The 24,765-nt window shown below is 39.7% G+C and overlaps 1 protein-coding gene across 1 annotated transcript in view; it reads left to right on the top strand.

Annotated features, from left to right (window-relative positions):
• ufl1 (UFM1-specific ligase 1) overlaps positions 1–24,765 on the top strand; it is a 116,577-nt gene that overhangs the window by 39,853 nt on the left and 51,959 nt on the right. Inside the window, exon 6 of the mRNA XM_039747968.1 lies at positions 18,900–19,030. Coding sequence (XP_039603902.1) covers positions 18,900–19,030 — 131 coding nt within the window. The remainder of the gene's footprint in view (positions 1–18,899; positions 19,031–24,765) is intronic.

The following is a 24,765-nucleotide window of genomic DNA, read 5'->3' as shown; positions in this document are numbered from 1 at the left end:
TTTATCAATTAGAGGTACATTTAATTAGTTTGGCTACCATAATAAATTTTAAATTCACATACATTAAAGACATTTGAATTTCAAATCTCAAATCAAAGCGTCCATATGAGCCAAAGTCTGACCATAGTTAGAGTTTAAAAAAAATAAAAAATAAAATAAAAAATCTCTAATTAGAATTTTGTCTAGTCAAATTATATGTAGATTTAAACAATAAAAACTGGTATGAGATGTCAAATGTTAAAGTACATGTACCCATGTAGCTTCAACATTAAAGTTATTGATCAAAGTAAAATGTTTGTTCTTGATATTTTCAAGAACTGACTAGTACATTTGTTTTCTACTTGTCCTCATAGGCTGTCATAAAATTGTTAAAATTTTACCTTTGAATGTTATTGTGGTTGTAAACTGGCAAATTTTTTTGGTGGCAAACCAAAAGAGAGATGCAGAACGGAAAAGGGTCAGATTCTTGAAACTGATTAAATGTCAAAACAATAAAGCTAAACAGCAGGACGAAAATCAAGGTCTAAGGGTCAAATGAATGGCAGGAACCTAGCAGATCAAATTAGAAAACAAGAAATTTTCAAAATAATGCTTACCAAAGGTTTTTGTTATCTGCAGCTTGAGTAAAGACAATGAAATGGGCAGCTATTTAAACCTACCACTGTAATCCCAACAGGTGACTAATCTAAGCACCACACCCCAACAGTGCGATACGTTACCCTGGCTACTGAAGCACACTGCAGTGCACTCAGGGCACATAAGACAGCTGTCAGAAGAAATAACAGTTAAAAAAAAAAAAAAAATATAACAAATGTACTCCATCCATCCATTTTCTAACCCGCTGAATCTGAACACAGGGTCACAGGGGTCTGCTGGAGCCAATCCCAGCCAACACAGGGCACAAGGCAGGAACCAATCCTGGGCAGGGTGCTAACCCACCGCAGGACACACACCCACACACCAAGCACACACTAGGGCCAATTTAGAATCGCCAATCCACCTAACCTGCATGTCTTTGGATTGTGGGAGGAAACCAGAGCGCCCGGAGGAAACCCACGCAGACATGGGGAGAACATGCAAATTCCACGCAGGGAGGACCCGGGAAGTGACCCGCGTCTCCTAACTGCGAGGCAGCAGCGCTACCACTGCGCCACCGTGCCGCCCTAATGTACTCCTAGAAATCAATTCTCCTCTACTACAGTCTGCTTTAAAAAGAAGACTTCATTCCATCTTTAGTCAGACAAATCCTGTTGGAGCTAGGTTTGGGCCCTATATTGTTAATTTTTTTTGTTAATGTTAAAACTTTTCTGTTGCAACGGTAGATGAGTTGCATTGGTTTTAAGCTTCACTCTTGTTGAAGTAAATGCATTCCCACAAAATCATATAATCATCATTTAACAAAAATATAATTTTGTTGTAATTCCTTGTACATTTTTTTTCAATACTTCATTGGAATCATAGAGTTACTTTTTTTAAACCGATCATGTAATGCTCTGGCAAGATAAAACTTCATCCTTTCATGTCTCGGCTATATCCTGTCTTGTTTAGAAAGCTCCTCTCTTAAAAGATGTTAATTTTGTTTCTGGCATTTTAGGATACTTTTACTCTGTACATTCTCTTTATTTCACATTTAACATTTGTTTGTTTATATATTTTTTTGTCTTTGTTGAAAAATTACTGTATATCTATTCCTCCTCCGATAAAGCTACTCTGTCAAGTTCTTCTTTGTAAGGCACAACTTTGAGATAATAAAAGTTTAACGTCTAATTTGAAAATTGTATATTGTTACACAAATTTCCACTTGATTCGCACCCCAACTTTGCCGAAAGTGAAGCCCAATATCATCATTGTTCAGTTTTTACATATATTTTGAAATGTGATTTTTGAACTTACTAAACAGTTTCATTTTATTTTGTATCTTCATAGTGAACACTCTCTCCATGAACTTTAATACATTGAGCCCGAAACACAAACTAACAAAATGTTCTCGGGTTTGAATCAAAGGGTTTTTTTTATACCTGCCTTCCCGTTTCTTTTTCCAGCCTGCCCAGTAAAGTCTGTATAGGCCTCTATAACTCGTGGTAAACTTCTGTAGCACATGCAACATAATTGTTGTCACACTGCGTTCCCTTTATGATGTACCATACAGAGTTCACTCACCTGTGTAGCAAAATCAATTTTTGATACTTGTCTCATACCCAGATGACAAAGATACTGGTGAACTGTGTCAAGAGGTTTATTTACCAAACTTTCAATCATTAAGTGCCATTTCTATTGTGCTGAGGAGTGATTGAAGTGTTTGCACCAGCTTCAGTATCTCTATGTGCTTCTCTAAGTCAGTTGGCCTTTCTGGCTTTTCCGTTGATTGCCAGTAGGGACTTCGTATATATCCAGCGACAACCCCTGAGTCAGACAATGCTTCAACTTCTGACTGAAACTCCATCAAAGATAATGAAATCTCAGAGGGCAGTTGCTCCGGATGATTCCGGACAGGACTGATCCATCTCGAAGATAGGAATGTGTTACCAGGATGCGAGCAGTTGTTGCGTTTTGTCCAATTGCCCATAGCAGAAACTGAAGAGACACTCGCCTGTCTTTTTTTCCAGTTTGTGGTTTATCGGAGCTGCAGTCAGGCCCCGGCGGTTCAATAGTCACCTTCTTGATTTTCCCAAGGATCCTCTGAACTCTCCATGTGGAATAGGAACACAAGGTTTGTTGTCGCCATCTTGTCCAAGTAAGCCGTAATTTAGACAGTTAACAGATGCATTTTCATACCCGAAGAGGCAGGAATCTGAGAAATAATTGATTCCCCAGCTTGCCGAACTCTGTGGCGCCATAAAACCTGAGACTGATCTTTCATCATAGCTATCATAGAGGTTGTCCTTTGCGTCTGTCTTCCGTTAGTAATTTGTTGGAGGCGGGGTTCCATCGCTTTCCAACAGATAGTTCCAAAGACAAACAGCGCTCTCTACTGTCTGGCTTCCTGAAATCCGTTTTTTCTTCCAGATTTTTGCTCCCCAATTTATATCAGTTATGATATATAATGCAAAATTGTGTTGGGGTTTCCTATCATGATAAAATTTTTCAAAGAACAGGGTGGCTAGGAAATCTTGCTGACTATGCCAACTGTGAAAACAAGGGGGTGTAACTGAGACCCTAACTCAAACACACAAAACAGTCCAAGGTTCAAACCAAATAGTTTTGTTATTAGAAAAATAACGTATAACAATAAACAGGTTGTCTCTTTTCTACTCTGCTCTTCTCCCCACACAATTACTCCTCCAAGACAAGTGTTGCCTACCTTCCTCCCAGCTTCGACTCATCAAGCTATGGAAGCAGGCTCCCTTTATGCTGGACCTGGGAGCACTTTTGGTGACGTAACCAGTTGGAAGTACTTCCGGGTCATAAGAAAGCCGGGAGGTCCTCCCCTGGCAGTGCCCTATATCGTCTGCCAGGGACCCCAACAGGGCTGCACCTCTGGACTCCAACTCCCATGCAGCCCCGCAGGTGTCCAAACTGGGACTGTACTGTATATGAAGGACAAAGCCACCTATTATAGTGGGCGATGAACTGCTTACTGCCATCCTCTCTTAATGGTTCCTGTAATCTTCAGGCATTCTAATCATGATGGGAATCGTAAAGCGTTCTGGCCAGGTATTGCTTCCATTTAGTCCATCCTTCCATTGTGGCATCACGGCTGGGTAAGGATTCCACCTCCATCCTGGGTGTCCTCTGGGGCATCTACAACATATATTAGTTGTTCAGATACCAGCTTGCTTTCTCGTTTGAATGAACACAAGAAAAACATCTAAAAGGAACCCTGCAATGAATGGCAGTTTCATGCAAGAGCATTGTTCAGTTAAGGTCCATATCTTAGCTACAGTCTACTTGATGAGAATAGCTATTAATATTGTACACCAGCCTATCTGTCTTTTGGCAGTCAAAGTCTGTATTATCTAGCCTAAGGCAGGAATCGGCTCTAGAGTTAGTCAGTGCATTATAAGTTAAAAATCATGCATATTGTATCATACACGGAGCTATTCACACAGATGCTGGTAGACATTATGTACAGTATTAGATATTAAGCCCGTTACAATAATGGGCGCTAGAACAGTATTGCATAAACATTATTAGGAACAGTCTATATTAAATGGCAAGGGACCTTGACCTCATTCTGTTTGTTGTCTTAATTTTTTTGTTAAAAATATTTTTGCAAGAAGCCTAAAGTAAAATAATATTAAAAATAAATTAGAAACGTATATGACAATACAGTAAGTATAATTAATATTGCCTTAGTGTAAAACTTTATAACAATCTGTAATACACAATATCTGAAAAAGATATTTAGGAAAATGTTTTTATTTTTTTACCTCAGGAAATTTTTCAATAAAATTTCATTATAGACAGCATTTTTTGTAAACACTCTTGTTCAGGACCATCTACAACATTGACAACAACATCTGTAAAACTTCTAACTCTTGATAATGCAACATATAACTGACCGTGGCTGAATACTGGTTCTGGCAAGTAAATGGCAACTTTTTCTAAGGTTTGCCCTTGAGCTTTATTAATTGTTATGGCAAAGGCTAATGTAGCTGGAAATTGTTGTCTTCTTATGGTAAAGGGTAAATTAGTAGAGAGAGAGCCAAATCAATACGGGGAATATTCTGACGCTCATTTTCTTTTTTACAATCGATCTATTTGCTCGTATTTTTCTTTGTCTTTCAGCCTTTCTTTTGTTGATGTTTACTTGCTGAGCTGACCGTTCTTCCAGGAGATGTTGCTTATATACGATTTGAGTGTCTGTGTCTTTTGTCCTACTTGACGTGTCCTTTTTTTGGGTGGCATGTTGTTAGTAGATAGTTAGTTAGTTAGTTAGTTAGTAAACATGCACGGGGCAGTATGTGTGGCGTCTCCCCAGCAATTGATTTTATGTGCGCGGCCGTGACTACCCAATCGGCACTCTCCCCAGCATTGCTGTCCTTTATTTGCTTATCATGCGCGGCCGCGGCTACGCCATTCACTGTGTGCTCAGCTTCCAGTGTGTGTGCGTCCACGATGCCGGTCGTGTGTGTCGCACCGAGCCTCACGCATGCGCACTTCACCAAAAGACACGCACACAGGGGTTTTATTAAAGAGGATATGCTAGAAGACCTGCCAGAGATATAATTTGAGTTCTTTAAGCTTTGAGCCTAAAGCATTAACCCTGCTACCCTCCACACATTACTTATAATTGAAAATGCTTAATTCATAAATATTGAGATTGCATCAGTTGTGTTTAGTAATTGTTAATCCCACCACTGTTGCACTGCACTGTTTTGCATTTTACTTTTTTTGATCTTAACTTAATGATGAGATAACATAGATAGCCCTGTGAAGCAGGAAAATGGTACACATCCCTGGTTTGTTCAGAGTGCCTCATTGTCTGTCCTCAAAATTGCAACATTCCAAAAAGGTTAATTTAAAAAATAATAATAATAAAGTAGTGCATATGGACAAATTTGTATAATGAAATTGTTTCAGAATAATGGAGCCGAGGAATATGGTGTGTTTAAGTTGTGCTCAAAGAAAAGCTGAAGTGGATCAAATATGTAAATTTCATTAGTTTTGCCCCTCAAGTGAAACTAAAGTTTACTTTGGTTTTTAGGGTGGGACATCGCATGTATGCTTTTTTGATAAGCTCCTATATGAAACAGAGCTAATTGTATATCAACAACTGAGGGAGTAAAGGACATCGGTGTTTGGAATTAAACACTGAGCATGACCCTCCCTCTCTTACTTATGTCTCATAAAAATTGTAAACAAGAGATTTTTAAGTGAACTATAGTTATACACTTTCAGTTTTGCCATGCCAATAGAGCAGATGTTTCCCATGAATTGTGCATGATATTTAAGAATAAGAATAAGAGAGCAGGCAGTCGCCACAATATCTTTAAATTCACATATAATGCTACATCACACTGACATTGATTTAAAGCCTACTGGCACATCTGTCCACATTTGTGTCTACTGACATAACACTTTGCTGATGGATTATCTCAGTCCTTCTGATTTTATATTGTAGCATCTTTCAGGTTGTGCCGTGGAATTCTGTAAGGTACCTGGTTTTAGGCTTCTATTCTGAGCATAAGCGAAATTAAAATACCATAGCCCAAATGTAAGTTTTGAGGCAAGATCTAGAATAATTTTTTATGAAGTTTCATTTTGAATACAGCAAACGAAAATTATTTAATAAGTAAAGATGCATGTGGAATGCTGTATTCCCTAAACACACAGAGTCCAAGTAATAATAACTGACAATTGATTTTCCTTTCTTTAACAATTGTTTAACCACAAGATGGCAGCAACAAACTTTTATATTGCCATCTTCTCATAGTTGAAAAATCAGAATCATTTTTATTTGCTAGTTCCTAATGTACAGGAATTTAAATTTAGGAAGGTAGATTTGAACATGAAATAAACTATTAAATATGAACATTAACTTTTATAATAGCTTGAGGTAGAAACCAGAATTATAATAATTTCAGGCTTGAAATATTATTATATTAAAGCTACTTTAATTGGAATCTTTAGCAAAATATTTAACATGCCTTAATTCCAGAATTGTTCAGATGGTATATTAAAAAGAGTGGTGATTTTTAAATCCTCTTTTACCTGTATTAATTTGAAAATTTGGGGGGAAAAAAAAAAAATAAATGGTTTCCCCTATCAAATGTATTGTGTTTTTGTAAATACACACATATTGCATATTACAAATTTCATGCTGCATCATGTTTGTGTGTGTATGTATGTATGTGTGTGTATATATATTTTAATTAAAAAAAAAAAGGGATTTTTACCTCTGTTGCACCAGTAGTAAACATGTTTCTTTTTAGAACCCATATTAATCATTTGGTAACTGAGGACATCAGTTTTGCAAACAGATTTTATTTTCCCCATTATTCTTCAATGTCCTAATTTGTGCTTAATGAATCTCCACCTTTTTCAGTGGGTGACAGGACTGGACTTTAGGCAGGCCAGTGTAGTATCTGCATTCTCTGAACATGGTCTTACTCTTGTAACACATGCACAGTAAGGTTGGATATTTTTTTTTATAATTAAAAAGTGGTCATCTTAATGGCAACTTGTGTTGCACTAAAATGTACACACATTCTTCAGCGTTAATGGTGCCTTCATAGATGTGCAAATTAGAAATTAAGTGTCTAATGCACTCCCATCCCATGACAAACACTGGTGTAGACACTGGCTTAGACTGGAGAACATGGGTACCATTATTTCCATAAACAATTTAAAAAGTTTGTCAGAACACACCACACATTACTGCTGTGCTTCAGTCTATTGCAGATAAGCTCAAGTCAAGAGAAGAATATGGCATTTCTTGACTCTGTTAACATATATGACTTTCCTTGTATAGTATAAGCTTAACTTTCATCTGTGCTATCTATATATCTATATCTAGGAATATATATATATAATTCACTAAGGCAAGACAACCATGGAAAGCATGCCGGAAGGGGCGTGGATTCACTGAGCCTCCGACAAGTGAGACACCTATGGCGCACGCAGGAAGGAGCCACACCCACCAACTCCAAGACCATTGGATACGACGATAACTCGCAGAGCCACGCCCACCAACTCGACACACGCGACACAGAAGAAACGCGCCATTTATATTCGCCTGTCGTAGAGGCCACATGCACCTGCACGTTGAATGTTCATAGAGGCATGTTTCTCGCGGATGTCAATCGCCATATGCAGCGTGTAAAACGGTTTGCGAGGGGTATCCCATGGGATCTTTAAAACAATCCTTTACAACAGAGGTTAAAACACAATGAAGTAAGCAGTCTTTAAAAACTGAGTTTTCGGTTGCGACACACGACTGCGTGCACCATGGAAAAATGTTTTACACGCTACATACAGCAATTCGCATCCGCAACAAACACGCGTCTTCTTAGATGCTGCTGCAGAAATATGGAAGACGTTTCCCTGCCCACTAACACTCCTTTTTCACTGGCCCGCTTCTACCCTCGCTCTCTACGCATTCACACTGCCTGCCCATGTGCCTGGACGCAAAAACTCACCGACCACCCAGTTAGCCCCTTTCATCTGTGCTAGGAGTCCACATGCACGTCTAAGCCACGTTGACTTTTCATTATTCTTTTCGGTTTCGACACACGACCGCATCCACCATGAAAAACCATGCGAAAGGAACAACGAAGCCCCGCCCAGAAACTCTACCCCTCCTGCCACGTGCTCAGGAACGCACCTCCAGATCACTGCCCGCCAAATCAAACAGCTCATCAAACACATACTCACTCGCTTTGGTCTGTGCTGCGGTCCAAACCCATCTCTGCGCCACGTTGACTATTCTTTTGCCCTCCATGGCTACCACTTCAAATGTATTTTATGGAAACAGCACTTCTTTCAATGTTCCTGCTTCAGGTAACTGTTTGTTTCTGTCAGTCGGGTTTTTTTGGAGAAATGTCATTGATGAAACTGTTGCTCTCAAACTTCGTAACATGGCTGTTAGCTTTGTTTGGAAACATTGGGATAACTTCGGTGACGTGGTGTCCGTTATTCTTAGTTGCAGAGGCATTGTTATACAGTCAGCTCAACAATACGCTGATTACATAAATATTTCCGGAGTCTATGGTGGTGAGGCAGAAATTGTGGCAATGTCCCAAATCCTTCCAGCTACTATCAGCATTTACTTTCAAGAACGTCCTCATGCCTCTCCTCGAGTTTACAATCCGGCCCAGCGTCTCTTCATATCCCTGCTCTTTAGTGTTCCTTTGGATCATGGGCATTACGAGGTTCTCATGCCTCTCAAATAACCATGTGATTACCTTCTGGTGACATCTTTTGACTCTGTCGGTATGTGCACACAGCGTGCACACCCAATTGCTCTCCACACTAATGTGACGTCACCTGCCCACTCTCCTCTTCTTGAAAAACATTTAAAGACACCCTCCTAACACTAAGCACTTTGAGCTACTGTTTGTATGAAAATGTGCTATATAAATAAATGTTGTTGTTCCTCTGAACACGCGCATTCCACACAGGACTTTCAATGCACCTTTTGTTCCAAAAGCTTCATTTGAAAAAACGCAACACTAACCGAATGATGCAATGTGAACATTGCCAACAATGCTTCGAGACAACTCGCGCTCTCAAAAAACACTTACGAACTCATTCCACTCTCACCTTCAATTGCACATTTTGTAGCGAGGACTTCACAGGTGAGATGGATCTCCACAACCATTTGCAGATCCATTCAACGCAAACATTTGTATGCAAAATTTGCGACAAACACTTTCACGCACGCAGATACCTTACTAACCATCTCAAAACACATTCCCTGATGAATTCTTTTCAGTGTCAACACTGCTCCAAAACCTTCACACGCTAGAAATATCTCAAAGCACATTTACACACCCACTCCGCTGAACGAACGCATTCCAAAAAGATCTTTGAATGCACGATTTGTTCAAAAACGTTCCAAGGGCAGAGATTTCTCAACATGCATTTAAAAACGCACTCCACTGAACGAATTATGCAATGTGAACATTGCCAGCAATGCTTCGACACAATTCATTCCAATTCCCTTTACTGTCAACACAGCACTAAATCGTTCATGCACAAACATCGTATTCACTTTTCTGCAGCTTTTCAAGAAGATATCGCCATTCAGGTCCAAGAACATAACATTGGCCTACCTACCGCACAATGTGCTTCTTGCAATGCTCTTCATTGGCCAGCAGAGGTCAACAAATCCGGACATTACACTAGGTGTTGTCATGCTGGCAAAGTGTCTTTGCCACCACTATCCAAGCCCCCTCTTTTATTTGAAAACCTCTTGACTGGCAAGAACCCGCTGTCCAAAAATTACTATGATCATATCAGGGAATACAACTCTTTAGCTTTAGCTTTCGCGTCAATGGGCGCACACATCGCTCAACCATCTGGACAAGGACCATATGCTTTCAGAATCCACGGTCAAATTTATCACCAGGTCTCTCCTTTATATTACAATCCTGCCACGTCGCCACAATACGGTCATCTACAGTATATATCTTCGATTCTGCTGAGGCTACCAGTCAACGTTTGCAAAAGGAATGTAATAGTGCTTGCAGTGACATTTTGTTGCTTCAACTAGACAACATGATACGCCAGGTTAATCCCTTCGCAAAGTCTTAGATGCAAATGCATGACATTATCACTCACGTTTACTCTGTTACTGCTTTACGAATGATGTTCATGGAAAATCCAGGTCTGGATATGAGAAGGTATAACGCCCCGTCCTGTCAAACTGATGTTGCTGCTTTGTAGGTGAAGACGGGGAACCTCCTGCACAACACGACGTTTGCATATATCCAAGGGGAGATGCTTCCAAGTTCTGTTCTCAGTATGAACCGTGACCCCATTGTTTTTCCACTGCTATTCCCTTACGGAGATCCAGGCTGGCACATACAGTTTACCCATGTTGAGTTAAAGCGAACTGCGAAAAGAACGCGAGTCACACCGCTCCAATTTTATGCTTTCAGGCTTGCCATGAGATCTTCATTTAGTGTCTTGCATTCCAGTGGCAAACTCTTCCAGCAATACATCGTCGACACAGAACAGAAGGCGCGCGTCTACATTACCTTCGCTCACATCAACAAGATTGGTCCGCCAGTTTTCAGTCACGGATGATTGTGTTACTTCGTTCCGCATTGTTACAATGTTGCATTTCGTGCTGATTTATTACATTACCGATTTTTCAAATGTTAATTTTCTCCCTGTGCTTAAAAATCATTTAAAAAACGGCCTGATTATGCGGCGTATGGTACGCCGCGGGTTAGCTAGTATCCATTAAAAAGGCATGTGTTCTCTGAAGGATTGAACAATCGATTTTTGATCTTGCCATTTACAAACTAAGATTTCTTCAGATTTCCTAAATCATTTAATAATATGCATCTGTAAAATGAGTTGTTTGAATTTACCAGACTCCCGTTTGGTCTCCATGGCGCACTGTTGATTTTTAAGCAAATGTTGGATCAGATTCTGCAGCCTCATTCCGTATATGCTGTATATGATGTGGTCATTTTCAGTCATGATTGGATATGGCATCGCAAGCAGTGCTTGACAGTTTAAGGCTAGCTGGGTTGACAGCTAACCCTAAGAAGTGTAAATTAAATGTGTTGGAAACACGTTATTAGGGGTACTCATTTGGGAACCGTTCAGTTAAAGTTAGTTGGACAAGGTGGATGAGGTGTTTGCATATCCATGTCCGGAAATGCATATGCAGGTTTGAGCTTTCATCAGGCTTGCTGGTTATTACAGACGATTCAATCTAAATTTTGCACATAGAGACACCCCTCTCACTGAAGGGGATAAAAAAACTACAGCACTGTCTGGACCAGTGATTGTGAGAGGCACTTCTCTGACTTAAAGGCCAGTTTTTCTTCATTCCTGGTTCTGCAGAATCCAGACTTTCCTAAGGAGTTCATTTTACAAGCTGATGCAAGTGCTTTTGGGTTGGGTTGTGCTCTCTTAAGTGTTTTGATGGGAAAGAATATCCCATTACGTTTGATTTGGAAATTACTCCCCAGGGAGCATAATTACTCAACCATCGAGAAGGAATGTTTGGTAATTAAGTAGGCAGTGGAGGCCCTCCGCTATTACTTATGGGGCAGACGGTTTATCCTAGAAGTAGATCATGCTCTGCTCAGTGGTTCTACCAACAGAATGATATGAACTCCCAACTCGCTAGTAGTATATTAGTTTGCATCCGTTTGTTTTTGATGTTCGCCATCATCCCGGGTCTGCACATGTCAATGCTGACTTCTTCTTTCATCTGGCAGAGCCCAGCTTAGATTGTCGCTTCTGTGAACAAAGCTGAGGGGGGAAGATGTGAGATTTTTGAGACTCAGATTAGCCCCCCAGCTGCGTTATGTACTGAAACTCTGTCAGCAAAGGCAGGGATTGCATATTCCTCACCGAGGCAACTGGGTATGTCATTTTAGCACAATAATGCCAAAAACCCCTTGGGGTATAAGGAGAGTAACTGTGTAGAATATCATTACTTTTTTGTGCAGAGAAAAGTAGATAAATACATTCATCTTATTAGTTTGTTTTCACAGCTATTTAAATGTGCATTTTTGTGTATACATATTTCGAAGTAATAGCTGGCAGACAGGCTTAGCTACTGACATTTTTAAATTGAAGTTTTTAAGTAAGTACATGCAAAAAGTATTACAGGACAGATAAGACAAAAGAAGATCTGACAAAAGGGAAGTACAGTGGAACCTCGGTTTACGAGTGTTTTGCAAGATGAGCAAAAATTTTTAATAAATTTTTACTTGATAAACGAGCGATGTCTTGCAATACGAGTAGTATGGATACACTTTGTCTGCTGAGCGTTATGTGATCGCAACTGAGCTGATGGTTCTGCTCTCTCTCTCTCTCTTTATCTCGCTCGCCCGCCCAGCACGTCGCAACCTCTCTCTCTCTCTCTCTCTCTCTCTCTGGCAATCGTCTGCTATTCTCCGTCTGAGTCTGTGTGCCTCACTCATATAGTTAACATCTGTTTACTACAGCATTGTGACTGTGTGTGTGCGCTGTGAAGTGCGAGTCCCCATCTTGCTCCCCAAAACACGAAGCTGATTCTCAGTACTTTAATACCAGCTTTATTCAGCTTGAAACAGTAACAGTGCTGTTATTTATTGTACCGGGATATTTATAATGTTCCTTGTATGACCCATTCACGACAGGCGCTTATAGCATGTCTGCGATCTTTTTAAATGCGCTTACACGGCGAACTGCTAAAGCGCTGGGAGGCTGCGATTACTTTGGGATGCTCTTCCGCGTGTTGTCTCGTTGGGTGGAATCCCACATGAGTTTAGAAACTCACACCAGCCATGATTCTTTATAAAGGTAAAGTGCAGGTTAATTTGTATTATGTATTTTACTTTATATTTTGTACTATCAGGCGGCACGGTGGCGCAGTGGTAGCGCTGCTGCCTCGCAGTTAGGAGATCCGGGTTCGCTTCCCAGGTCCTCCCTGCGTGGAGTTTGCATGTTCTCCCGTGTTCGCGTGGGTTTCCTCCAGGCGCTCCGGTTTCCTCCCACAATCCAAAGACATGCAGGTTAGGTGGATTGGCGATTCTAAATTGGCCCTGGGTGTGTTTGTGTGTGTCCTGTGGTGGGTTGGCACCCTGCCCGGGATTGGTTCCTGCCTTGTGCCCTGTGTTGGCTGGGATTGGCTCCAGCAGTCCCCCGTGACCCTGTATTCGGATTCAGCGGGTTAGAAAATGGATGGATGGATGAATGGATTTTGTACTAGCAGAATACCCGCGCTTCGCAGCGGAGAATTAGTGTGTTAAAGAAGTTATGAAAAAGAAAAGGAAAAATTAAAAAAAATAACGTAACTTGATTGTTAATGTAATTGTTTTGTCATTGATATGAGTGTTGTTGTCATCTATCTATCTATCTATCTATCTATCTATCTATCTATCTATCTATAATATAATATAATATATATATATATATATATATATATATATATATATATATATATATATATATATATATATATATATATATATATATATATATATATATATATATATATATATATAAACTGCTCAAAAAATTAAAGGAACACTTTGAAAACACATCAGATCTCAATGGGTAAAAGAAATCCTCCTGGATATCTGTACTGATATAAACTGGGTAATGTGTTAGGAACGAAAGGATGCCACATCGCTTGATGGAAATGAAAATGATCAACCTACAGAGCCCTGAATTCAAAGACGCCCCAAAAATCAGAGTGAAAAATTATGTGGCAGGCTAGTCCATTTTGCCCAAATTTAATTGCAGCAACTCAAAATTGTACGCAGCACTTTGTATGGCCCCTGTGTTCTTGTATACATGCCTGACAACATCGGTGCATGCTTCTAATGAGATGACAGATGGTGTTGTGGGGATCTCCTCCCAGATCTGGACCAGGGCATCACTGAGCTCCTGGACAGTCTGAGGTGCAACCTGGTGGCATTGGATGGACCAAAACATAATGTCCCAGAGGTGTTCTATTGGATTTAGGTCAGGAGAGTATGGTGGCCAGTCAATGGTATCAATTCCTTCATCCTCCAGGAACTGCCTGCATACTCTCACCACATGAGGCCAGGAATTGTCGTGCACCAGGAGCCACTGTACCAGCATAGGGTCTGACAGTAAGTCCGACAATGGGTCCAAGGATTTCATCCTGATACCTAATGGCAGCCAAGGTGCCTTTGTCAAGCCTGTAGCGGTCTGTGTGACTCTCCATGGATATGCCTCCCCAGACAATCATTAACCCACCACCAAACTGCTCATGCTGAATGATGTTACAGGCAGCATAATGTTCTCCATGGCTTCTCCAGACCCTTTCACTTCTGTCACGTGCTCAGGGTGAACCTGCTCTCATCTGTAAAAAGCACAGGGCACCAGTGGTGCATCTGCCAATTCTGGTATTCTATGGCGAATGCCAATCGAGCTGCATGCCTGCTGGGCAGTGAGCTCAGGGCCCATTAGAGGACATGGGGCCCTTGGGTCACCCTCATGAAGTCTTTCTGGTTGTTTGGTCAGAGACATTCACACCAGTGGCCTGCTGGAGGTCATTTTGTAGGGCTCTGGCAGTGCTCATCCTGTTCCTCCTTTCCCAAAGGAGCAGATACTGGTCCTGCTGATGGGTTATGGACCTTCTATGGCCCTCTCCAGCTCTCCTAGAGTAACTGCTTGTCTCCTGGAATCTCCTCCATGCCCTTGAGACTGTGCAGGGAGACACAGCAAACCTTCTGGCAATGACACGTATTGATGTGCTTTCCTGGAGAAGTTGGACTACCTGTGCAACCTCTGTAGGGTCCAGGTATCGCCTCATGCTACCAGTAGTGACACTGACTGTAGCCAAATGCAAAACCTAGTGAAGAAACAGTCAGAAAAGATGAGGAGGGAAAAATGTCAGTGGCCTCCACCTGTTAAAACATTCCTGTTTTGGGGGTGATCTCATTGTTGCCCCACACACAACTATCGTATATGTTCAAGTTCTATTTAAATTTTAAATAGAAGGAATTTTTGTTAAGTTGACAGAATATTATTCTGGAATAAATAAACTCAAACCTTAAATAACTATATAACTATAATATATTGCTCTCCATAAAAATATATCTTGTCTAAATTATACAAGTTAGAAATAAACGTTAAAAGAACAAACATTCAAATTTCTTTACTCTTATGTAATTTTATATAAAAATAAACTTAAATTTTAAATATCCCAAAAGATTTTGCTCTCCATAAAAATATATCCTGTCAAAATTATACAAATTCAAATATGAACATGGTGCATAACAAAACCTGGAAATATAAATAAAATTTGTTCTTTTCAGCAATAACAAATCAAATCATTCAGTTGTCTTTGTTCATATGTCATTTTATCAGATTTGGACGCCTGGCATCTTTTTTTGGCAATAAGTTCGTTTATGTTTGGTGTGAGGTTCTGTGTTGTGGAGATTCTCAGGATGGATTGCAGGTGCTCATCAGTGAGGTGACTCCTGTGTGCTGTTTTGTTAGTCTTTATCACTGAGAAGAGCTTCTCACACAGATATGTGCTACCAAACATGCACAAGGTTCGAGCTGCATGTAGATGGAGCTGGAGCATTTGTGCGGGAATGGAGTGAATAAACTGTGCACGCCGTGCAGTATCGTACTTTGCCTTCAGTGTGCCATTACACTGCAGCTCAATCACCTCCATCTGAATCTGCACAGGTGCAGTTTCCACATCGACGGCAAATGGGTTGCGATACAACTCAAAATTCTTTTTTTGTTCTTCAAAGTCACCAAAGCGCCGTGCGAACTCAGTGCGCAGTGCGCTCAGTTTATCAGCAAAGTGCGTATTTGGGAACACCGTTATGCCGGCTTGGTTCAACATTACTTGGCAACAGGGAAAGTGGGGCAAGTTGCACTGGTGCATTTGTATCTCCCATAAAAGTAGCTTCACTTGAAATCACTTTGTGATTTTGCACGGGTAAAAACGTCTGCTGAAGTGTCAGATTCTTCTTTAACTCTTCTGCTTTCTGTATCTTGTGCATTGCATTCAGGTCTTTCAGGTTATCTTGATGTTTTGTCTCATAGTACCGTCTTAGATTAAATTCTGTAATTACAGCCGCATTAGCTCCACAAATGAGACACACGGGTTTACCGGCAATGTCAGTAAACATATACTCAGCCTCCCATCGGTTTTTAAAGGCTCTATGTTCAGAATCACCTTTTCTCTTTGGCATCGTGTGGGCTAGTTTCGCAATAACTTGCAGCATCATAAGCTAGACTTGATTGACGCGGTAATTGTTCGGCAAGGCAGTTGAAGCGCTGCATTATGGGATCTAGATAGATAGATACTTTATTATTCCCAAGGGGAAATTCACATAATCCAGCAGCAGTATACAGTATACTGATACAAAGAAACAATATTAAATTAAATAGTAATAAAAATGAAAAAATGAAAAAAATAAAAATAAAATTAATGTTAGCATTTACTCCCTCTTGTGGAATTGAAGAGTCGCATAGTGTGGGGGAGGAACGATCTCCTCAGTCTGTCAGTGGAGCAAGACAGTGACAAAAGTCTGTCACTGAAGCTACTCCTCTGTCTGGAGATGACACTGTTAAGTGGATGCAGTGGATTATTCATGATTGACAGGAGTTTGCTCAATGCCCGTCGCTCTGCCATAGATGTTAAACTGTCCAACTTTAATCCTACAATAGAGCCAGCCTTCTTAACAAGTTTGTGCAGGTGTGAGGCGTCTTTCGTCTTTATGCTGCCACCCCAGCACACAACTGCGTAGAAGAGGGCACTCGCCACAACCGTCTGGTAGAACATCTGCAGCATCTTACTGCAGGTGTTGAAGGATGCCAACCTTCTCAGAAAGTATAGTCTGCTCTGACCTTTCTTACATAGAGCATCAGTATTGGCAGTCCAGTCCAATTTGTCATTCAGCTGCAATCCCAGATATTTATAGGTCTGCACCCTCTGCACACAGTCACCTCTGATGATCATAAACCTTCAATTGGTGATCTGTCTTTCTGCGTTAACCGCATATGTTTTCATACGTCTCAAAACCAAGGGGATGCAAGGCTAAAATGTATCGGGAAGCAAGCTCACATACTCAGTGCATCCCCTCTCGGGAATCGAATCTCGGAAGCCGGCGCTAGAGGCGAAGCCTCTGCTATTGCGCCACAGCGTGTGGTTTGTCTATTTGAGCGTAGCAGTATAATCCAGTTTTTGTTCAGCACTCTTTGGAACTGTTGCTTTTTGTCTGCGCACTATGTCAGTTCATGTGAGCCGCTGAATTTGGTTTTATATGTCACTCGCTCGCTTCTAATTGTTTCACTGCCTTCTTCATTATATAATGTATGTTTTCTTCAGCGATTTTTGGCGCTCTTCCTGGTTTTCTACGTACTGCGTGATTACGTGGGAGGCGTGATGATGTCACACGAAACTCCGCCCCCCCCACGATTTTCGAGCTCAACTTCATTACAGTAAATGGAGAAAAATAGCTTTTAGTTATGACCATTACGCGTAGAATTTTGAAATGAATCCTGCCCAACTTTTGTAAGTAAGCTGTAAGGAATGAGCCTGCCAAATTTCAGCCTTCTACCTACACGGGAAGTTGGAGAATTAGTGCGTGAGTGAGTCAGTGAGGGCTTTTCCTTATATTAGTATAGATTAACCATTTTTATATGAATAGTTTTGGGTTGTGGAACGAATCATCTGAGTTTCCATTATTTCTTATGGGGAAATTCGCTTTGATATACGAGTGCTTTGGATTGCGAGCACGTTTCCGGAACGAATTATGCTCGCAAACTGAGGTTCCACTGTAATACATTTTCATGTATACATAGATTTAAGCAAAAATACCTTTCAAAAAGAAAAACTGACCTCTCTTGTGAAAAATGCATTTCATAGGGATTAATGATCTGAAGTCAATTGAATGTTTCATAAGATTTGTGACAGAAGAAGTAGGCAGCTGTTGGTTTTAAATTTGTAATATCTTGACTAAAATAATAATTTTTACTTGTATGTCATGTCTTGGGAAATGTCAGACTTTGCTTATTTCCCAAAATTTCATCACTTTTATTGCCTAGATCATAATTTCTCCCTGTAACCTTTAAATTGGATTAATTAGATGTATTTAGTTTATTTTTATTTATTTATTTTTTTGACAGGTCAAAAGTTGTGGACTGGATTGTTAGTTGTACCTTTTGGCACCAGCTACAAATTCTGTAACCAACCCTTTTTGTGATAGGTACCAGTGAGAATAGAAATTATCGCTTTTATATAAGTAATTGTTCTAATGACATAAGCAGCCAATGTATTCTGAGACCTGAAAATTTAGAGTTTTCTGTTCTCTGTCTGTCTATTGTATTTTAATGTACTACAAAACACAATTGTTTAAAATGAAAATTGCTCTTTATAAAAACAATAAACACTACTTGCAATATTTTTAATTTGATATTTTTGTTCTTATTTGATATCTGGCAGAATTTTATATTATGACAAAAGATTTCAGTCCTTCACACTTTCAAGTTTTATTTTTAATACTGGCTCGTGTGCTGGTGTCTCCCATCCTCTTTTATATTGAGTATGTGGATTCACTAGCAGCCAGGATACTCCTGCTCACTGACCCTGCACCAACCCATAGCATTAAATCATCTTCATTTTGGAGCAAGTACAGCAGCATTATATTGTGGTATAGGTGGTTGATGTAAAGCTGCAGTAAGTGTAACGAAGGATTCACATAACTTGGAGAATATTTTAAATTGTTTCAAATTAATAAAAAATGATACCAATTTCCTAATAAACCATAATGCTTTTTCCATACTTCTAGGTACTATGCAAACATACTGGCAAAATTATACATGGGAAAATGGATGAATATGACAAAAGGATGATCTTCACACAGGCATTTGTTTCCAGACACAGATCAAAGATTTGTGGACTTTTCAGTGCAATTACGAGGTATGTTCTACAAATATTACACAAATAGTAATCCTACATTTATGAGGAGTTCTTAATTAAGAGATAATGCAAGGTTAAAATTTAGCAATTTACCACAATGTAATTTCTTGCTGTTTATATATGAACACAAATTTCAACTCTACTGTATTTGTAGCCTAATTTTATATCTCTTTCAATAAAGATATTTAGTAACCATTACATGAATAAGATATAATTATCCATATTTTGCTGAATACCCATTTCATTTCAAAATGTTCACTCTTGACAGCAAAAGAAATGGAAGAACTCATTTGTAAATCGAGACATTATTACTATGAACATGGAAAGAAGGCTAATAAGATCTTAGCTTAACAAATACTCAAGTAGGAAGTTCACAATGCAATATCAGTAATTACCTACACAGATGGATGTAAAATCATTGACCATAAAAAAAAAATTCACAAATGTACAGAATACTGTAAGTCCTTATATTCTACTCAGTTTAAAGAAGATAAGACACAATCTAATGCATTACAGATACCACGACTAGATACTGTCAGCGCATAGGAATAGAATAAACCTCTGGCACTCTCAGAATTACTAGCCTCTATAAACTCACTTCAGAGTGGGAAAACAGCAGGCCCTGATGGCTACCCTGCTGAATTTTATATAAAAAAAAGGTACCAATTAAGTTAGCTCCCCTATTATTAGCAACATTTATAGAAGCCAGAGCTAATAAAATTGTACCTCAAACTTTTTGGCAAGCTTTAATTACCATCTTTCCTAAGAAAAATAAGGACTTATTACAATGTGCATCATGGAGACCAGTCTCGCTTCTGAATAATGATGTTAAGATACTCTCCAAAGTTCTAGTTAGAAAGATTGAGAGAGTGCTTCCTACGGTAATATCACAAGACCAAACAGAATTTAATAAAGGCAGACACTTTTTTTGACATCTGTTTAATTTAATACAGTAGAGTCTCGCTTATCCTACCTTCTCTTATCCAACATTCCGTATTATCCGACATCCCGCCGCAAAAAAAAAATACGCATCAATCGGCAACAAGAACTGCAAGTTGCGAGTGTGAGCGTAGTCTATTTTTTTTTTTGCTTCCGACTCTGCCGCAGCTAATTAATGTGGAACCTCGGTTTGCGAGCATAATTCATTCTGGAAATGTGCTTGCAGTCCAAAGCACTCGTATAATATATCAATGCAAATTTCCCCATAAGAAATAATGGAAACTCAGATGATTCGTTCCACAACCCAAAACTATCCATATAAAAATTATTAATACAAAATATAAAGTAAAAATACATAAAGCAAATTAACCTGTACTTTACCTTTGAAAATAATCATGGCTGGTGTGAGTGAGTTTCTAAACTCTTGTAGGATTCCACCCAACGGGACGACATGCGGAAGAGCGTCCCAAAGCAATCGCAGTCTCTCAGCGCTGTAGCAGTTCGATGTAAAAGCCAATCCGAAAAGATTGCGGACATGCTATAAGTGCCTGCCATTGATGAGTGATACAAGGGACATTATAAATGCGCTGGGCTCAGTATTACTTTACCCCCCCAGACCCTGCCTGACTGCTGTGTCTGTGTATAGGAGAATGAAAGATCCTGCTACATTAAATAACCGCACTGTTGTTGTTTCAAGCTGGTGTTGCTAAAAGTACTAAGACTCGGCTTCGAGTTTTCGGGTGCAAGACGGGTACTCGCACGTCACAGCACAAACGCACACATGCAGTCACAATGCTGTAGTAAACAGTATACGCTCATACGGATGTTGACTATATTAGTGACGGAGTTAAGGCTAGAAACTGCAATTAATTACATTGTGCAACAAGAAGAAGCTACAGGAATAGACATAATGATGCTGCAAAGATGGCGAGACTTCACAGCGAAGAAACGGCACTCGTCAGGAAAGCAGACTATGATCAAAAATGTCTTTAAATCATCACAGGACTGAACTTTTTAAGTACAGTACATACTGTATTTAACGTAAGACAATTCTGTAACTAAGTTCATTTTTTCAGTTAATTTATTCTGTTTTGTTGTAAAACATGATTATTCGGTTCGTAATGTGTAAAATTATAACATAGTTGGACGTTTAATAGGTTTTTTCCTTAACACCTGCCATTATCCAACATTTTCGCTTATCCGACGTTCGGGCAGCCCGTTTATGTCGGATAAGCGAGACTCTACTGTATATTCACCCATATAGTGTAACACCCTGGAGATCTTATAATACTTGGATGCAGAAAAAGCATTTGGAGCCAATCCCAGCAAACACAGGGCGCAAGGCAGGAAACAAACCCCGGGCAGGGCAGCAGCCCACCGCAGATGCTCTATCATTTTTTCACTTTATCATGTGTATTTTTAAATCAAAGCTTTACTAGCGCAGATAAAATAACTGAAGTTCCTAGAAAAGTTAAAAATGTTTATATAAGATATATTTATGACATTTAGTTGCCAATCATCTGAAATCATCGAATAATTTAAGTTATAAAAGGAAAACACATTTATTGTAATTAAATATAACATGATTATGAGAGTGTGTACTTGATACTTCTAAAGTAGCACAATGAAAACTAGGGGAAAGGAAGATGACACAAAAAAGACAAAATTTGGAAACAGACAAAAAAGGAAATAATACATTTTAATTTGAGTTTCTCCTAATTACTGTAGCTGAACAAGATAGTTACCACAAAAGTAATAAATAATATATAACAAACAAAAACGTTCAGCAGCATAACAGCTAGTTCTGTTTGTTGAGTTCATGATATACATACAATATATCTACTGTTTTTGCAGGTCCATTGTTTCTCTAGTACATGAGCAAAATCTCTTGTCTGAAAGGTTTTAGCATATTATTATTTATTGGTTTTGTGTTAATATTTGTGATTTCTGTATACATAAAGTCAATTTAATAAAGAAAGTAATTTTTTTAGTCAAGTGCTCAAGAGCAGTAGAAAATAAAAATTGATTTATACCGAGAAACTCATTTTTGCTTCATTTGAGGAGTTCTCACATTTCATTTGTTTATCTATTATAGATTGATATATACTTTATTAATCCCCAAGGAGAAATTGACAGATGTCAATAATGTCAGATACAGGAGACTGCTCTAATACATAGACTGTATATTCTGCTCTGCTGTTCCTTGATATAATGCATGAAAAATGTATTTTCTAAATCTGTCTAACATGTAGCGTTTTGCATGCAGCGGTTGTTTAGTTTTAGTGCTAATTGTATTATCAGTAAAACAACTCCAGAGTCGTCTAGACATATTCTAGGCCAGGGGTCGAGAACCTATGGCTCGTGAGCCAGATGTGGCTCTTTTGATGGCTGCATCTTGCTCGCAGACAGATCTTTAATAAAAAAAATAATAACGCTAAAAAACATTCATGTATTTCAATCCATTCATTTCCTACCGCTCATGCTCATGGTTGTGGGTGGCTGGAGCCAATCACAGCTGTCCTCCGGGACAACACCAAATTTTTATTGGCTAATGCGTAACGTACACGGGTCGTTGAGGTCAGGAAGTAAACTTCCCTCCTTTTAATCAAGTAGTCAGCTAGTTAATTGCAAAACCCCTTTTATCGAAGAAGATGGCTAAAAGAAAAAAAGATGAGGAGTATCGTCCTTTTCAGCAGGAATGGACAGAGGAATTCGCCTTTGTGGAGAGAGCAGGTTCTGCAGTGTGCCTAATATGCAATGATAAAATTGCATCGATGAAACAGTCAAATATAAAGCGGCACTTCGACACACACCATACTACATTTGCATCGAAATATCCTGACGGGGGGACAGCAGGAAGAAGCATGTCAAGAGCTACTGTGCAGAGTGCAAGCTAGTCAGCAGCATCTCTGTGTTTGGACCAAACAAGGTGACTGGAATTCGGCTAGCTTTGCTGGTGCTTTAGCAATTATGAGAACCGGAAAACCATTCACAGATGGGGAGTATGCCAAAACATTCATGCTTGATGTTGCCAATGAACTTTTTGATGACTTTTCGGATAAAGACAAGATAATCAAACGAATAAAAGACATGCCCCTGTTGGCAAGAACTGTTCACGATCGTACCATCATGACGGCAAATCAAATTGAGGCAACACAAGTGAAGGACATAAATGCAGCACCATTCTTTTCTCTTGCTTTGGATGAGTCAACAGATGTAAGCCATTTATCCCAGTTTAGCATGATTGCAAGGTATGCTGTCGGTGACACACTACGTGAGGAAAGTCTTGCTGTTTTGCCTATGAAAGGGACAACGAGGGGAGGACTTATTCAAGTCTTTCACTGAGCTCTCTAAAGAAAAAAATCTACCGATGGGTAAACTTATTTCAGTGTTTACTGATGGTGATCTGTGCATGGTGGGGAAAAACGGAGGATTCGTAGCGCTTCTTCATGAACGTGAAAAGAGACCCATCCTAAGTTTTCACTGCATCCTACATCAGGAGGCACTTTGTGCTCAGATGTGTGGCGAGCAGCTTGGTGAGGTGATGTTGCTGGTCATTCGGGTGGTCAACTGTATTGTTGCCTGAACTTTAAATGATTGCCAGTTTGAAACACTGCTGGATGAAGTTGGGAATAATTATCCTGGTCTGCTTCTGCACAGCAATGTGCGTTGGTTGTCAAGAGGAAAGGTGCTCAGCTGTTTCACGGCTTGTCTGAGCGAAATCCAGACTTTTCTTGAAATTAACAACGTCAAGCATCCTGAGTTAGCTAACACTGAGTGGCTCCTGAAGTTCTACTATCTCGTGGACATGACTGAACATCTGAACCAGCTCGATGTGAAAATGCAATGCCTTGGAAATACAGTCTTATACCTTCAACAAGCAGTGTTTGCATTTGAAAACAAGCTAGAACTCTTCATCTCTGACATTGAAACAGGTCGTTTACTACACCTTGAAAAACTGGGAGAGTTTAAAGATGCACGCACAGCAAGTGACCCTGCTCAACATTTTGATCTTCAGCAGCTAGCGGGCTTCACATCTAACCTCCTGCAGTCATTCAAAGTGTGCTTTGGAGAATTTCGTGAGCGCACTCGTCTTTTTAAGTTCATCACCCATCCACACGAGTGTATAGTGGACAGCGCCAACCTGAGTTACATCCCCGGTGTCTCTGTCAGAGATTTTGATCTATAAGCTGCTGACCTGAAGGCCTCAGACATGTGGGTGAATAAGTTCAAGTCACTGAATGAAGATTTGGAAAGACTTGCACGACAGCAAGCAGAGTTGGCGAGCAAACACAAGTTGGGAGAAATGAAAAAACATCAACCCGCGGACCAGCTGATTGTCAAAACTTGGAACGCGCTTCCCGTCACATACCACACACTGCAGCATGTGAGTATTGCTGTACTGACAATGTTTGGCTCTACGTATGCATGTGAGCAGTCTTTCTCACATCTAAAGAACATTAAGACCAACCTACGATCACGTTTAACTGATGGAAGTCTCAACGCCTGCATGAAGCTTAACCTCACCACGTATTAACCAGACTACAAAGCCATCAGCAAAACCATGCAGCACCAGAAGTCACATTAATGGTAAGAAGTACTTTATTCATCATTGGTTAGCAAAAGCATAACAACATTATTAAAAAAAATTTAGAGACTTATTGTACTTTAAAAGTGTTGGTCTTACATAAAATGCACACATTTACTTGTATTTAGTTTTAAACCTATTGTATGGCTCTCACGGAATTACATTTTAAAATATGTGGCGTTCATGGCTCTCTTAGCCAAAAAAGTTT

The sequence above is a fragment of the Polypterus senegalus genome, chromosome 3 (assembly GCF_016835505.1).
Source record: "Polypterus senegalus isolate Bchr_013 chromosome 3, ASM1683550v1, whole genome shotgun sequence".
Taxonomy (NCBI): Eukaryota; Metazoa; Chordata; class Cladistia; order Polypteriformes; family Polypteridae; genus Polypterus; species Polypterus senegalus.
This window is presented reverse-complemented; position numbering and strand designations above follow the sequence as displayed.